Source organism: Pieris brassicae, chromosome 4 (assembly GCF_905147105.1).
Source record: "Pieris brassicae chromosome 4, ilPieBrab1.1, whole genome shotgun sequence".
NCBI lineage: Eukaryota > Metazoa > Arthropoda > Insecta > Lepidoptera > Pieridae > Pieris > Pieris brassicae.
This window is the reverse complement of record NC_059668.1, coordinates 7595666-7612349: the sequence shown is the minus strand read 5'-3', so window position 1 is coordinate 7612349 and position 16684 is coordinate 7595666. Positions and strand designations below refer to the sequence as shown.

General features: G+C 31.8%; 1 protein-coding gene across 1 annotated transcript in view; it reads right to left on the bottom strand.

The window, feature by feature from the left end:
- Positions 1-15379, bottom strand: part of LOC123708890 — a 68302-nt gene extending 52923 nt beyond the window's left edge. The window contains exon 1 of the mRNA XM_045659887.1: positions 15248-15379. Within this exon, the coding sequence (XP_045515843.1) occupies positions 15248-15311 (64 nt within the window). The 5' untranslated portion in view covers positions 15312-15379. The remainder of the gene's footprint in view (positions 1-15247) is intronic.
- Between the last annotated feature and the right edge of the window lie 1305 nt (positions 15380-16684).

Genomic DNA, 16684 nt, shown 5'->3' with positions numbered 1-16684 from the left:
ATGGAACACGATTTGACAGAAAGAGATAGATGATTAAAATAATTAAAAGAGGATTTAGCTTTTATGAATAAATGCTTGTTTTGGGGATCGCTAAGCCATCCAGCAAATCTCATCTCATCAAGGAGTTTGCCGTTATAAAATGTGTCGTTGAGATAAAACAGATTTACGTGGAAACATTTTTTATGCAGTAAAATATATATATTATTCATTATTCGCCTGACTCCTGGCTGTATTAATCACACAATTTTAAGAAAAAAATCATCTCATCTAAATCATTGATACGCATAATACTTTTTTTAGACTCAAAGCCAGAACTTGCAGTCAGTCTAGAATAAACCAACTGTGAGATGTTCTGAGCTTGAAGTTGTTAACATGAATTCATCTTTATTATATTATTCTGCGGAAAGAGAATTATACTAGTACGCCACTTCTCTTTCAGCACATATTCTAAAATTTCATTGATAGCATTGTATTATCTCTGTCAATATCCTTAAATATATATATATATATATATATATATATAGAATATTTCAAACAAACCTCATATAGAGACAACTCAAAGAAACTCACAGCAACATTGGATTGTGGCCCTTGTCTATGATTATTATAGATCAGCAATCAGAATTGAGTCCCACGTATTTAAAAAAAAATTCTTATTGCACGGAATATCCAATGGTTGAATGGAATTGGGAATGAATTGAAAACTGTTTCTAGTTCTTCTTGCCCACTCTACACCCTGGAACCGGTAGTAAATGTAAATTTAGGTTTCTCTTTTTTTTAAATATTGACGTTCATAAGTTCAAATGTTGATTTGATTTGATGTAGAATATAAATGTGAGTGTGTTGAATATATTTCTATGATCAAAAGCTAATTTAAAAAGATCGACGAATTTATATAAACAAAGTATTTATTTTAAATATCTACTCTAAACTTATGGTATTACTTTAAACATTAATATTAGTCGTCTATCGTAAAATAAGTTGAGTAGAATCTGATAAATTACTTGAAATACATACCCTCACTTTTACACCATCACATATCACAGCCAAATTAGGTATTACTTAGTTAAATGTATTGAATAAATTTTATTGTTTTTTACCCTTTTGTGAATCAGTAAAACCCGCTTTAGACGATTTCTCAGGGGCCCCTACCAAAGAAGTCCCCCCGCGTCTTAAGCGAGAAAGCGTATTATACGGGATATGGAAAATAATACGTACTACATATTATTATGTTCTAATTTTGGTATATATAGGTATTAAATTATATATTTATAAATCACATTAAATACGCAGTATAATTATAATTAAATTATTTAAAATAATCAATTATTTTAGTTTGAAAGAAAGATTTTAATTAATTTGCAATAAAAAAAATACATAATTAACTTTTGCAGCGCGTCTTCGCTTTGATGCAAAGAAGCTACATAGTGTCTTAAATCATTAACAGCTGATACGTTTGACAAAACCGGAGTTGACTCATATTCGTCTTTATCATTATCACTTAGCGCCTCGTTTTGTGATTAAATTTCGTACGGTGGTACATTGTTATCAATGGAAGAATATCCATCAGGAAAACCCTGCAGTATCACGGGTTCTTCACGAGCGAGCGGGGAGGGTCTTTCTGGAGGCTCTCGTTAGATCGCTCGGTTAGACCTCTCGGCTCGGGCTCGGGCTTGTTAAAAGAAATGAATGAAATAAGTCACAAGTTCCAGAAACTGGCGTAAAGTAGCGTATTATGAGAGAAATCGTATTAAGCGTGATCGTCTTAAACGGGTTCTACTGTATTATATATTCCTTCTATGGCTATATATTTAGTGTAATTGATTGTTTTTATATATTATATTATATTGTAAGTGGTAGAGTAACGAAATAAATAAATTTATAACCAGCTGTAATCTGCTGTTTTGCCTTCATTAATATGGCCATGGCCATATACTTTCTGTGCTTTTAAATATTTAAAAAACTTGAAACCAAGTTTCAAGCTTATTATGCTCGGTTTGGAATAAGCACTTAAATAAACTAACCACTTATTCTGAAGCCTGTGGAAATTGCGTACTTTAATTTTACAGCTCGCACTAAGTGGGTTCTCGGGGTCAGGGCCGAAATGACCCCTAAGTGGACCCTTTTAATGAAGCCATCTAACAGATTACAAGTGCGTTTTACACCAGGTGAGCTCCCACGCTTGATACAAATTGCATGGAAATTTCATATTGTGTCATGTAGGTATGACTCAATTAGTTTATTTGTTTTAGACTTTATTATACGCACAACAATAAAATATTACATTTTACTATGATTTCAGTTTTCGAGATATTTGTTAAGTGACACGTAGCATCATACAAATAAAGGTACGCGAAAAACCACTTTAAGTTACACCATACTCACCGATGAATTTGATATGGTTTTGGAAGTCAAATAAACTTTTAACACGATATTTTATTATAACCAACGTTGTTACGAAACGTTATTCCTGTAGACGTAATCAATTAATATGTACGTAAAACTCATAATTCAATCATAATTCAGAAAAGATAATCTGTAAACAGTACCAGATATTTAATGTCACTAAATCAAGATAAGTTAAACGTTTAACACATAATACATGATTTAGTTACACACACAAATATACACTGACACCCTACACGCAATCTCTCTGTAAAATAGTAAGTAAGTTCAAATGTTTTTATAAATAAATAAAACATATAAAATAAATGTGGTTAACTCTAAAAAGTTAAATTAAACTATTTACCTGTCACGTCAAACTGTTCGGATATGATCAGTATGTTATTTTATATTAATTGAACGCTTTTAGTTAATTTGAACAAAAATACCGATCTCGCCGAAGCTGTCAGTCACTTTAAATGAATTCACATTTATATTAATATCAATTTCTTCAAGCAATTTGTTATTTTTTTACGAAAGGATGGGAAAGTTTGAAATTCCCAACAATAGATACAAATGTCAAGCATGTCTTACAAGACTTCATGTAGGACGCTTGATGTCCTCTTAAAAGAACAAGTCTTTGTAAGCGAAAAAAATGGGACATTTGGCTCATCTCCAGGTTTCGCTAGGGCATTTGACTTTAAAATTGTATTGAAATTATTGTATTGTAAACTTGCTGGTTTTATTAAAGTTTCTGCGCTAGTAACATTAAAATAATGAAAAGTTTCTTAAAACGTATGTATAATTTCTTTTAAAAGTACTTTTTTCGTCTCTTTATCGCATTAAATTTACGGTAAAACGAAACGTGACTTTAGTTAAACCGGTACAACCGATTTAAACGTTATAAAGTTGAGATGTGTGTGTGAAAGGTGTATAATTTTTTTAATAATGTCCTGATCACTGTTTAAATATGTTTTAATTGCTTTATTGTATTCCATTAGTTTTGTCTAAATAACTATGACTTATGTATTGTTATACTCCTTTTCATTTAATTATGTCAATTGTATTATATTTCTGTATGCAACAACAATTTTAAATAATATCATAACATTCATGATGACTATATCAATTGAGTGGCGGTGAAATCTTTCGTGTGTGAAGTTATTTATAATATAGGCGAGGCTTTCTTTCTGGGTCTTCCTAAGTTTTGAGTCCAAGACGATGTTAGTTTCTTAACAATATATCCTTCGTACGAGCAAGTTAATTACGCACACAGAAAAATCGAAGACAGTTTAAGTTTATAATTCACAAACACGCTAAGTGTGACTCCCGTAAGTCGTAAATGTATTGAATTTTAACACACACAAGTCACAGTTCGTAAGTATCTAAAAGACACGTATCACGGTTAGCTTAAGTACGAGACACAATATAAATAACAGTTATTATAGTCAATATCATTATATTGACAAAACTGCCAGTTTAAAAAAATATAAATCATTTATTCATATAGGTATCACAATGTACACTTATGAAGGTCAATAACAGATATGTATAAAAAATGCTTCTAATTTTACATTTACTCGAGTTTTACATTTAATACAAAGAACTTGGAAATGTAAAGTATAAGTATATGGCAATATATTCAGCAAAAATTATTTGCCAAATGCATGAAAATAATAAACAATGAATCAGACATCCCACATTCTTTTTTACTTAAACTTTCTCTTCTACAAAGAGAAGCCCTAAAAACAAAACAGACGCGACGCAATCATTGTTCTTAATGAGACGTGCCGGCAGCGACTCCACGCAACTTTTGTGCCGGCTAACAATGCTGTGGAAACGCAAAACAAACCCTAGACATACAATTATGTACGGTTAAGTTTACATTTATAAATAAAAAAGAACGTATGCGACATGATTTATAAAATATATAATTTGACCATAAGTTTTGTGTCAATTTGATTATACACAAAACGCAATGTTGTATGAACGGTGGTTAAAACAGTTAAAGGTAGATATTTCGACTTTCTCTTGTGTACAAGTTACATGTACTTGGCTACCCCATGGCTTGCCTGCCGGAAATTGCCGGACTGTAAAATGTGTATTTATATGTATATGCAATAAATGTCAGGAGTGTCTGTGTAGTATATGTAGTGTATGTATTAGGAAGCTGCACTGGATAACTAAATAAATGAGAGGGTGAGACTTAAGAACCCTAGAAGCCCTACAGATGTACCCTAACACATAATTAGTGAATATACAAATATCCCGTATTCCTACGAATAGGATCAGAGGTTAAAGGTGGTGGGATTATCTTAAAGCTATCGGGCAGGCTCACAACTATAATTAAGGGCTTGGAGGAGTCTTCGCCTTTGAGAGGAAGCCAGAAATCAAGAAGATATATTGAAGTCTCATTTATATAAAACAACGTCCAAAATACTTACACCTATTCACACATATAAAATTACTCTCGTAAGCTATTGGGAGCATCGCGCACCTTTAGCTATTAAAATTCACAATAACCACATGAGTCATGTCAGCAGTTGGTCAATGTTCAAGTGAAATCAGAACGTCTTGGATATCAAATATAATTATCAGTCAATATAAGATAATACAAATAGAAAAGACCATTAAAATAGTTAAACTCCTAACAAGTCGGACCAATGTTGATCTAACTTGTGTGTTTTCAAAAATATATATATTTAAAACATGTATACAGGACAGCATCTGGGGCCCACTAGTAACAGATGAGCAGAAAAGTTTCTAGGCTAGTATAGAAAAATATCTTGATAGAATTTGATTTGATTGTTGAATATAGTTGCCTTCAAGAGCGATATGACGATTATAGCCGTTATAAAAAATGTATTAAATATTTTCGTCGATAACAGCCTCTTTGACACCGAGGACGACGTGGTGCGTCCTCATTTCGCCTCGTTTTAATTTAACAAACCACTTCTCAACTGTTGATTCTCCTATTGCGAATCCGAATATCTATCTTTCTTCTTCTGTTACGTCCAGTCTTCTCTTCTCTTTTGAATCCCATCAGACCAAATACCTAAAATAATTTTAAATCTAGCCTGTTTTCATTTTTAATAGGAAGTCATATTATTTTCGCAAATCAAGTACACTATGCTAGATTAAATTTGTACAACTAAGTATAACGGTGAAACTTCATTGCACAGCGTTATATTTTAATTAAAAGTTTCGCGTTATCGCGTTAGTATTTTAAATAAGCACATATAAGTTCATAACAATCTGTCGAGCCTTTCATAAGTTATTTAAATTTAATCTCGGTTTTAAAAAAGTTATGTAAGTAATACTTTCGTAGGTAAGGCGTATTGTTCGAGATTGTGATCAGCTGATTTTCATCACCGACATCGCCACTCAGAGACAATTATACTGCTAATAAGGCGTGCCAGTGGGTTGTTTCTAAGTATTGGTAGCTCTGTGTCGCCTGAGTCGGATACAACTGTTATTTATGATATTGTAAGTATTCTTAGAAAGGTAAATGTAAATACTCATAAAACAATATAATGGTAATATTTTTAAATACTGTATTTTAGAGTGTTGGCCAAGTGGATTAAGATTGCGATTCTTATCTTATTTTTATTTTTTATTTTATTATGATTTTTATTTTATTATTAATTATAATTCTAGATAACTCCCCGACTATGTAGTCGTCGAGGTATTTAATGGCTTACGTATACGTACGGATGATTAAACACTACTATCTATTTCTATTAACAACTTTTTTAATGACTTTTACAGCAAATCTCAGAAAGATGCCTCTTAACCTAATGTTGAACATTATTTCCCTTAAACTCGTCTCTGTTACCTCTATGCCCATAGCTTGTTCAGTGTTATACCTGTCGTATCCATACATTGGACAGTCGGTCAGAAAATGTAACACCATCTCTTCAGCTGTATTGCTACAAGTACAGGCAGCACTTTGTCTAACCCTGAACCTGTACAGATACGACAAGAATCCACCACCACCAAAGTTATTATAGCAACACATAGCAATTTTCTAATATTAATTGCTTTCATATGCATTTTAAGAAAAGTTTTAGTTAATAAATCCTAATTGTCTTCGTTCAAATAATAATGGCGGTGTTTGTTCTATGCAAAGTTAAAAATAACGGCTTCTGTTTGAAAGTACACGGCAAGAACCAACTACTGTAGCGCTTTACAATTCGCGACCTAGTTTTGCGTTTGCTGACTTCACACCTTACGGCTTCTTTGATAGTTAAAGGAAATACAGTTTTACGGGAACTTTTATCACAAGTTTTTGAATATTTAAAAAAAACCGATGTGTTATATACGTGGAGATCACGAGTTGACTAGGACAGTTAAATCTCAATACGTAGGTTGAATATGTCGAGTTTTCATAGTGAATTTAAAACACTTACACAATATGTTTAACTTAAAAGCAAAAAAACCTTTAAAACGCTGTATAATTAAATAAATAATTGTCATAATTCACGAAAGATCTTTGCCGCGAAAATTCATTTACAAATTTTCCGCATAGCAACTGAAAATAAACGGCGAATGATAATTCAAACTAAGCCATAATAAACACGGAAAATGAACGCATAATTATTGTCTGGAAATAAAGTGTATTACTTCAAAGGTTCTTCATTATATTTAACTAGGTTGGGTGGCGTTGTTCGCTAAATAAATGATTTTTAATATTATCAGATCTCTGCAATCTGAAAGTATATATAACAGGAATTATAAATGTATGTATTTCAAAAAGGAAGCTAGCGTGTGTTATGATGAGTGATATTGTCTTTAATTCGCTAAAGTTGTATTCTGATATTTTTACTATACAAGTAATTTTCCTAGTAATATATCATTGCAAAAAAATAAACATTCTGGTTTTAGTGTCTCCATCGTACATCGAATATAACGTTTAATATATATTATATATATATATATAATATATATTAAACGAGTTTTCATAGTGAATTTAAAACACTTACACAATATGTTTAACTTAAAAGCAAAAAAACCTTTAAAACGCTGTATAATTAAATAAATAATTGTCATAATTCACGAAAGATCTTTGCCGCGAAAATTCATTTACAAATTTTCCGCATAGCAACTGAAAATAAACGGCGAATGATAATTCAAACTAAGCCATAATAAACACGGAAAATGAACGCATAATTATTGTCTGGAAATAAAGTGTATTACTTCAAAGGTTCTTCATTATATTTAACTAGGTTGGGTGGCGTTGTTCGCTAAATAAATTATTTTTAATATTATCAGATCTCTGCAATCTGAAAGTATATATAACAGGAATTATAAATGTATGTATTTCAAAAAGGAAGCTAGCGTGTGTTATGATGAGTGATATTGTCTTTAATTCGCTAAAGTTGTATTCTGATATTTTTACTATACAAGTAATTTTCCTAGTAATATATCATTGCAAAAAAATAAACATTCTGGTTTTAGTGTCTCCATCGTACAATTAAACTTTCAGTCTCCCAGTCATTTTTTTAGTACATGTAGTGTTTTATACCTTATTTATTGTAATATCGACATTGATGTTAAGTAATATTTTACTCTTGGTCGTTTTGCCTATAATCTTTAGGTGATTTGCTAAATAGAAATTGCAATTAAGGTTATTTAAAACCAACGAGTCAAGGCCATCAGTTAAATAACTTAATTTAAGTTACCTTAAAAAGTAATTGGAGTTAAATGTCACGCAATCATAAAAGCTTCTGAATACAGTCATAACAATTTAGTTTTATTCTTGAACTTTCATAGCTCACCTACAATATCAGTAAATTTACAAAGTAGGTCGACTTATAATTTGAAAGCTAAGCTACAGTTTTGGCGGAGAGCCAACCCTGTCGAATTAGGGCGTGCACTTCGTTAGGTAAATTGATAAGTCGGAAGCGTCTTTTCAATTTTGCACCGTTATACTTAGACTGGCTGATGAATTTTACTATGTCCATTAATGTTTCAAGCAGCAGTTAAGCTAATTGTTTAGGCCTTACACCTTACTGGTAAGTGGCTAACTTGAAGTAATGTCACTTTAAATTAAAAATAAAATTGTTTAGCCACACTTTAACTTCCACATTAATTAATTTTATCTATTATGTTTTTTTTTAAATTAAGTGTCGCTCATAATCAAATTTGTTATGCCACAAACTCATGTCTAAATATAGCGCAAATAAACAAACCTTAATTGTATAAGTTATATTATTTGGATCTTAGGGGGGAAACCACTACAGTAGACACACAGCGATTCTCATCAGTGCGATAGGGTATCAACCTCCCATAGCGCCATGTGATAGGATCGCTAATCAACACATATTTAACAGGAAATACCATGTACAAATCAGAGAAGAGGAACGTGATCAATGGCCCCTGAATGAGCTACGTTTATATACATATATTACGTAGCTCATAAACAGAGATCTCAACATCAACATCCTTTATCCCTAGGTACACACAGCTTTATTTTTTTATGTGAATTTGTCGCTCTAACCGGAGCAAATAAAGGCGTGCAGCAGTTAAGAATTAATAACTTCTGCATTATTTCGTATCTAACAATGCGTCTATGTTGATGGCGCTAGAGAATAAAAAGACAAACAACAAACTGATACTGGAGTGTCATTCATAATGTACAGGGGATAATAACCGTGACAAACTGGGTTACTCGACAGTGGATAAAAAGACACAGTGAATCTCTCGGCAATGATGCTGCCGACGTGCTTGCGAGGAGAGGCTCCGGAATTATGCCTCCTCGCCCGTAATCGCTACTTAATAGCACGAGCTCTTCTCACAAGTGCGAACCTGGATTCGCCAAAGATCTGCAGAACTCCAAAATCAACGATGGTCGCGAAACGCTGACTGCAGACAGTCCAAAATGGCTTTACCAGCAGTGAACAGTTGGCTGAGGCTAACCAACGTACAGAAATCCTCGGAGCAGTGAGGTCGCTCCGTGAAGCCTGCGAAGTGATCACACGAACGTAGGTAAAAATTAGAAAAGGCTGTTAAAATCAGGCATGTAAGATATTGCCTACTAACCATAATTTTATCATATTATTTCTTATCACACATAAACTGCATTTGATCTAGGAATCACGTTAAGTGGTAGTATTAGTCGAATTGCGTTGTTGTTTTATAAGCCAACGAGAAATACAGTGGTCAATATGACTTACAAGGCCCTTACAGCGGGGTGGAAAATTGTTGTTATTATTTTAATTAGATGTAAAGGAAGAAAATGCTAGTAATAATCAACCATAACATATAAAATGGTGCGCATATCATACTTAAATGTAACAGTACACACCCGTTAACGTGATTGAATTAATTAGTATAAAAACTCTGTTGCATTTTTGAGCTTATTAAATTTGTAAAAAGACTTTCGCTCTCGAAAGCTGAAATTAATTGCGGAAATTATTAATAAAAATAGATTGAATGCTTAAATTATACTTAGGCTGGCGTTAATATTTTATAATACCGTGTTCCCTGCTAGGTAATTTCAAAAAAATGTTTTCATGGTGAACGAAATTTTGAATTTGTTTACAGTCTTACATACGTTGTTCCTCTTTTTAACATAACTATAGATTCTTCCTATGATTTTGGCTTCCATTTCTATAACATATAGGAAAAGTGCCAAATGAATAATAGGAAATAATGAACGCAATTTAATATCAGATATTCTCTTCACTATAGTATATAAATGTTGGCCGTGCAGTGTCGGCTTAGTGGCTTTAGCGTGAAACTCTCATCCCTGAGGTCGTAGGTTCGATTCACGACTGTCCGCCAATAGACTTTCTTTCTATGTGCGCATTTAACATTCGCTCGAACGGTGAAGGAAAACATCGTGAGGAAACCGACTTGCCTTAGACCCAAACAGTCAACGGCGTGCGTCAGGTACAGAAGGCTGATCACCTCACTCTTCTTAAAGCCTCAGCTAACATCGGAATACTAGGCGTTCACATATCGAATGACATTCAGTTTCGCGGTCATTTGGAAAGGAAGGATAAATTAGCCTGCAAAAAGTTTCGTCTGCTCAGCAAGGCGAGACGGTATTTCACTCCGGGACACCGCTTGCAACTCTATAAAGCGCAAATTCGGCCCCACATGGAATACTGTTCTCATCTCTGGGCGGGAGCTCCCCAGTCCTTCCACTTGACCGTATTCAACGAATTTCGATTCGAATCGTCGACGACCAATCACTTTCCGTGCGGCTTGATCGAGAGAGAGATCTCTGCATCTTCTACTGCATTTACCATGGGGAGTGTTCAGAAGAGTTGTTCGGTCTAATACCTGCAGCTGAGTTTCATTATCGGACGTCAAGGCAAACTACAAAATACCATCCGTATCACCTCGACGTCCGTCGTTCCACAACTGAGCGTTTTCTAAGGCAGTTTTTGCCACGCACCACCACTATGTACATCCAGCTGAGGTTTTAGGGCCATGGATTGATTTTTATTTTATAGTATATAGATACTAGACACTGGTATTGTGCGCGTTACTATAGTTTTAATACCTATAATCACAATTTCTTGGATACGATGAATATACAGGTCTTTGACCTATTCCGTTCCGGCCCATCAAAGTTTTATATGGAAATCAATTTTATGATAATGATATATACTCGTAATACACTAGTTTGGTAGTATAATAGTAAACCTACTTTAACTTTACAGTAATGATAAGTCAAAGATTATAACTTAATAGCACTTTTCCGCATAAATATAACAAAACACAAGTCTATAAATCAACATGTAACTGTTTTTCAGATTAAAAAAATGTGTTTGTTTAGAAACAGTGGATGAAAAACTAGTCCTAGTTTTATATTTTATACGACAATAAAAAGTGTCATATAAAACCTTCGGAGACAATTTTACATTTCGGCACTTCGTTATCACTGTTATCTAAAAAACCACCCCAAAAGGGGATATTTTAAGTGGTAGGGTTGGTCTGTCGGAGTCAATTTAGTTTACAGTGGCATACATGGAATTCTCACCCTTAACTTCATGCTATAGAGTTGATTATTGAATCTGCTATTAATATTCTGATACTTTAAGAACTCATACAAATGGAATATTGTGTGGATATTGAATTACTTTGTATTTTTCTTTGTTTGATGATGGCTTTTAATATTGACGTTTCACGATGAGCATAGATAAATTGAGTTTACTTTGAGACTTTTTTCTATATATTAACTGTTTATTTTATTACTTTACCTTGTTCTATCAAGGAGATAAAACTGTATATGTTACGTTTTAACTATATATGGAGAATTGGTACAGTTACAAACTAGAAATATACTTAACTTTAATACACACATAATATTGTACTCGTAAATCTATAAAATAAGATACTTCAGGGCATATAAATTAATATGTATATAGGTTAGTGTTCTGTGCCTTACGCGGAGCAAAAATTTTGTCGACCGTATCCAATTCAATACACCCAGGTTTAACCACGTATCGATGTATATATCTGAAATAAAATTTTGTATTTCATGGAATATCCTGAATGGCTATTCAACCAAAGTTTGTGAGGCCAAGCTTTGAAATGGCGATTGGTTTGTGATGGAAATACACCGTCGTTTCCGGTCGGATAGATTTGTATGTTCAGTTAATAAACTAAACAAGGACTGTATAAATCTTTTGAACAAAACATTTCAAGCCTTTTAGGATCAATAATTTTAATTTAGGCATCTTTCTTCAAAAAGTAGCGCTTTGTCATTTGTATAATTTTCATATTTTCAAGGACGTTTCTTATAAATAGTTCATTGTTTTGCATACAGTGGCACAATAGCTATTTATTATCGTAAAAATTAACAGAGAAAACTAGTGTGTCACCAAAGGTACATATATACGTATGCTAGCTTCACTAGAAGTACGTAAATGATACGCAAACCTTTGTTACAGTAGACAGTTAAATTACACAATCGTGATAGTTAAATAGCCGTCAAGTAAAGCGCAAATTGTCTCTGGAGCGCATTTGTGCCGGCGCCGGCGCGGCGTGCCGTGACAAATCGTTTGTGCCATTTGCTGTGCATCGAGATTAATTTGTTTAGTATTTAGCATTCGTTTGATTCATTTAAATATAATTTATCGCTCACGTATAATAATGACGAAGAATTTCAATAATTTTAAAACCCTTTGATGTATAAGGTCACTTTATGAGCCTATTATAGCCCAATTATTAAGCCGCAAAGCTTTTCATGGACCACAAAAATTTAAGTGCATTACGATCACAATTTTGTACTAATATAGTAAGTTTTATATAACACAATTTTATGAAGCAAAAAAAATAAATGACGATTCTAAAACATGATTAGTCATCTTTAGTTTAATATGTTTAAAAACCTATATTTTGTGTAAGTTTTGAATGCTGTTATTGATTGTAAATTGTATGTTTTATACTATAAATCAGTTGTTAGGTTTAAACAAGTTTTTGGTTGTACACTTAATTTAATTAGCTTAGTTATTTTAAAAATTACTATTATTCGTTTTTAAAAGTTTTCCATTTAGCTGAATAGGAATATCATTATTATTTTGGTCTCTAACTTTCAGCATTTAGTTTAGCATTTAATTAATCTACATCTGACTAATCATCAATCTGGTTTACCAAATATTGTTTCACACATATATACATGACAATTATTATTTGGACACACGTTTATCTGTAGTGGTTCCACAAAAGATTATTACACATAATAAACGTATATATGCTCTTATATTGACAAATGACAAAGAATACAAATAGTTTGACATTATCTCGATTTCCACTTAAGCGTCCCCGACAGAAAGCTCTCTATTTGTCACAAGCTCGTAACTGAAACAAATCTTGGCTCGTTTTTTACGTCACGTTGTGTTTTTCACGCGCCCCGAGGCACGCGTGACTCGAATAACACAGATTATAACCGGGCCCTATCTTTGACTTGATATACGTAGATTTTATTTGACCTCATTTTTATACTTATAAATCGTATGTCGTATTTGGTGACGCTAATTATTCCGTCAAAGATTCTATATTTAAATTATTTTTATTGTAAAACGTATAGATTATGAACTAAAGAAACAATATATGCTATACTTTTAAGCTAATAACTAAATCCAATTTAATAAGGTTGATTTCTCATTTCAGAACTACTACTATCTTTTATAGACATATGTAAGCCCTCTGTGCCTCCTAACTGAAACGTTTTGTGAATGTATTAGTTTTTATTATCTTCTTTATCATCCGTCAATATTTAATATTATTATTAGCCTTTTATATATTTTCAACTCAAACATCAATCATAACAATCAAATATTTATTATTATTAATATATTAATATTTAAATTTTCTTAACCTAGTAATAATAAAAATAATTAAAAATTAATAAAATTAAAATAATTTTGAAAAGTTTTGTCCCCTTGGGAGTGTAACCTTTAACGCTGGCAGTATTGCGATACGTATTCGTTGCTCGAAGAAAGCACCAGCTCTGGGGTCACCAGTACATAGTTTAATTAGTGCCTTTGTACTTCAACCCCACGGCCCAAGGGTATACTATACGTATAAAAAAAATCAGAAAACGGTTTGAATTTGGACCGCATCAAATACATTTTAGTATTTGGTTGTCTCTTGAGTGCAAGTTTTGAACCCCATCTTGAGCAAAGGCATGCACTCATCTTTATTTTTCGACTCTTCGATACATTGCTCGCTCTCTACAGCTATGTTATCCTCATCGTTTTTATCATCAATACTACTATAACCTATTTATTCCTTATCCAACTCTTTAATGTGAATGTTTTTTGATGTATGTATTTGTATAATAGGGATAATTAACCCAAAGAAGCCGCTATATGAAAAATTATGTGTTTCCGACTATTGCTTATCACCGTCGTAGTGATCTCATTTATTTACGTATGTACTCGATAACTACATTATTTATAATAAATTTGATAAAAATTAATCAAATGTTATTGTATGTAATTATATTAATATATAATTTAAATAATATTTGTAAGGTAAGTTATTTTAAAGATATAATTTATAATCAAGTTTTAAATAGTGACATCGGAACATTTTAATCAAAAATATGTTTTTAATAAAAGGCGTGTACTATAATAATTTCTATAAAGATACTATTAAAATTCGTTTGAAATAAGTGAAGTTGTATCCTCTCTTAATAAGGCGAGACGTAGATAAATTTCTGAATCTTGTGATCTCGTTGATCTTTAGATTGCCTTTGTTGAGATTTTGAGATTAGTCTTGTGTTGTAAATGCCGCCTCACTTTCCTCAACCAACTCGGATCAATCACTGTTGAACTGGAAATCGAACCTTTTAATAAGTCGACGACGAGTTCGAACGTAAGTCATTATTAAATCTGAACTAACTATATTTTAAATAAACAACAGTCATAAGACACAAATGATAAATAATCAAATGTTTGTATTGAGCTAATTAATATTGTTATCAAACATACGATACTTGAGATCAAATGTTATGTATTACCCAGAGATTTTTTTATATATTAAAATATTTCGTTAAATATATTTTTTTATTAAATCTATATGGTTACAAATAAATTATTAAAAATCATGAAGAATTAAAAAAAATAGTTTTATCACAAAACTGATATATTTTATAAACCGCAATTGCCCTATTGTATTTAAAGTCAATTTCAAAATATAATTATAATATCATCATAAATATAAATACCGCAAACCACAAACCATTTATATTGAAATATAGTTAAAACATAAATCAAACAAAGTAATACACAAGCGTTTAAGGTTCCAACCACTTATTCAAACGCTATAAATCATAGTTTTTATAAATGCTAAAATTCCTGAACCCCACGCAACGCCTCCTTTGTTCACAAAATTAAGTACATACCAATTTTAGCCGGGTTCCCAATAACAGTTCCAAACAGTAACGCGAAAATGCACGCACAAATCATTTTGTTCACTTATAACAACACCCGTAGCATTTCGTTACGTTCTGTACCGAAGCGTAGCCGTTCGCTACGCCCGCACTCTACGAACGCGGCAGACCGACTGAGCTGGGTACCGTACTACAAAATATGTTATTGATTCTTTAAATGTTATTTTCGGTGATTTCACATGTTATTAGGATTGATTGTTATTAAACAAAATTGTTACTTTCAAATTTTTGTCAAAGCAACCAATTTATAAATTAATATAATTATTTTTATAGTCAGATGATTTGACTTATGTTTTCTTGTTAAAGGAAATCTTTATTTTGAATTAAGAACTATGACTCGTAGATAGTTTGAGTAACTTGTACATGTAAAGCCGATATATCTTTACGATTTTTCGTCTGTTTTCCTCAAGAAGCGCGATCATCATTTATATTTGAGTTTGGAATATTGACGTTACAATGTTACATTTATTCATCGTAGTTTTATAGATTTTCCTTGAGTATACTGTTTCTCTTTAAAGAAAGAAAGAACTAAAATTTAAAAAAATATTTAATAGTTCGTCGTTTCATAGATTTCAATAACTTTTATTCACTAAAAAATACATCAAATTATATTCTGGTTAAAAATCTATAATTTTTTTAAAACGTTGTCACTAGAAATGTATAATTAATTATTGTAAGATATTTTCCTATATTCTATTTGAATAAAAATTCTATAGTATATGATTAAACGTAACTAAATAGCGTACAAATATTACTTTTATCGCAGACACAGGTGGTTTGAAACGCGACAGATGTAGTTAATATTTAATTGTTTAACTGTTATGTCAAACGGATTTACAGTTGCGGAAAACTTATTTAATTATTTTGTTACGCTTAAACTTTGATTTCAAATGAAGCTGATCTTGCGGCTGCATTGTCTATAAACACCGTATGTTTATAAACTATCGTACATTAAGACAAGACAAAAGTTAAGAGTCAGTAAGACAAAAAAGTATCATAGGATTATAATTGTATGTCATTATTCCATATTAACGTTACCGATTAGCGAGGCCAAAATATTTTCTTGTTGGTAGAATAAAAAATACAAATTAATCGAATTATTTATTATTAAAACATTACGAACGTAAAAACCAGAAGTATATTTAGTTGAAGATGGCGGATGGTCAATAAATACTAATGTAGAAAATATTTTATGTTTAAATTTTATGTGTATATATTTATATATAATTTTATTTTTTATGATTATTATTATGATTTTAGTTTTCTCTTTGTACGAATACTATAAATAAAGTCTTACGGATAGCAATACGCGTGGCTTTATTATATGGGTCATATTAATAGCCTTTATTACTGACACCCAGTACATAATATGAGCCGTTTTAAGGAATC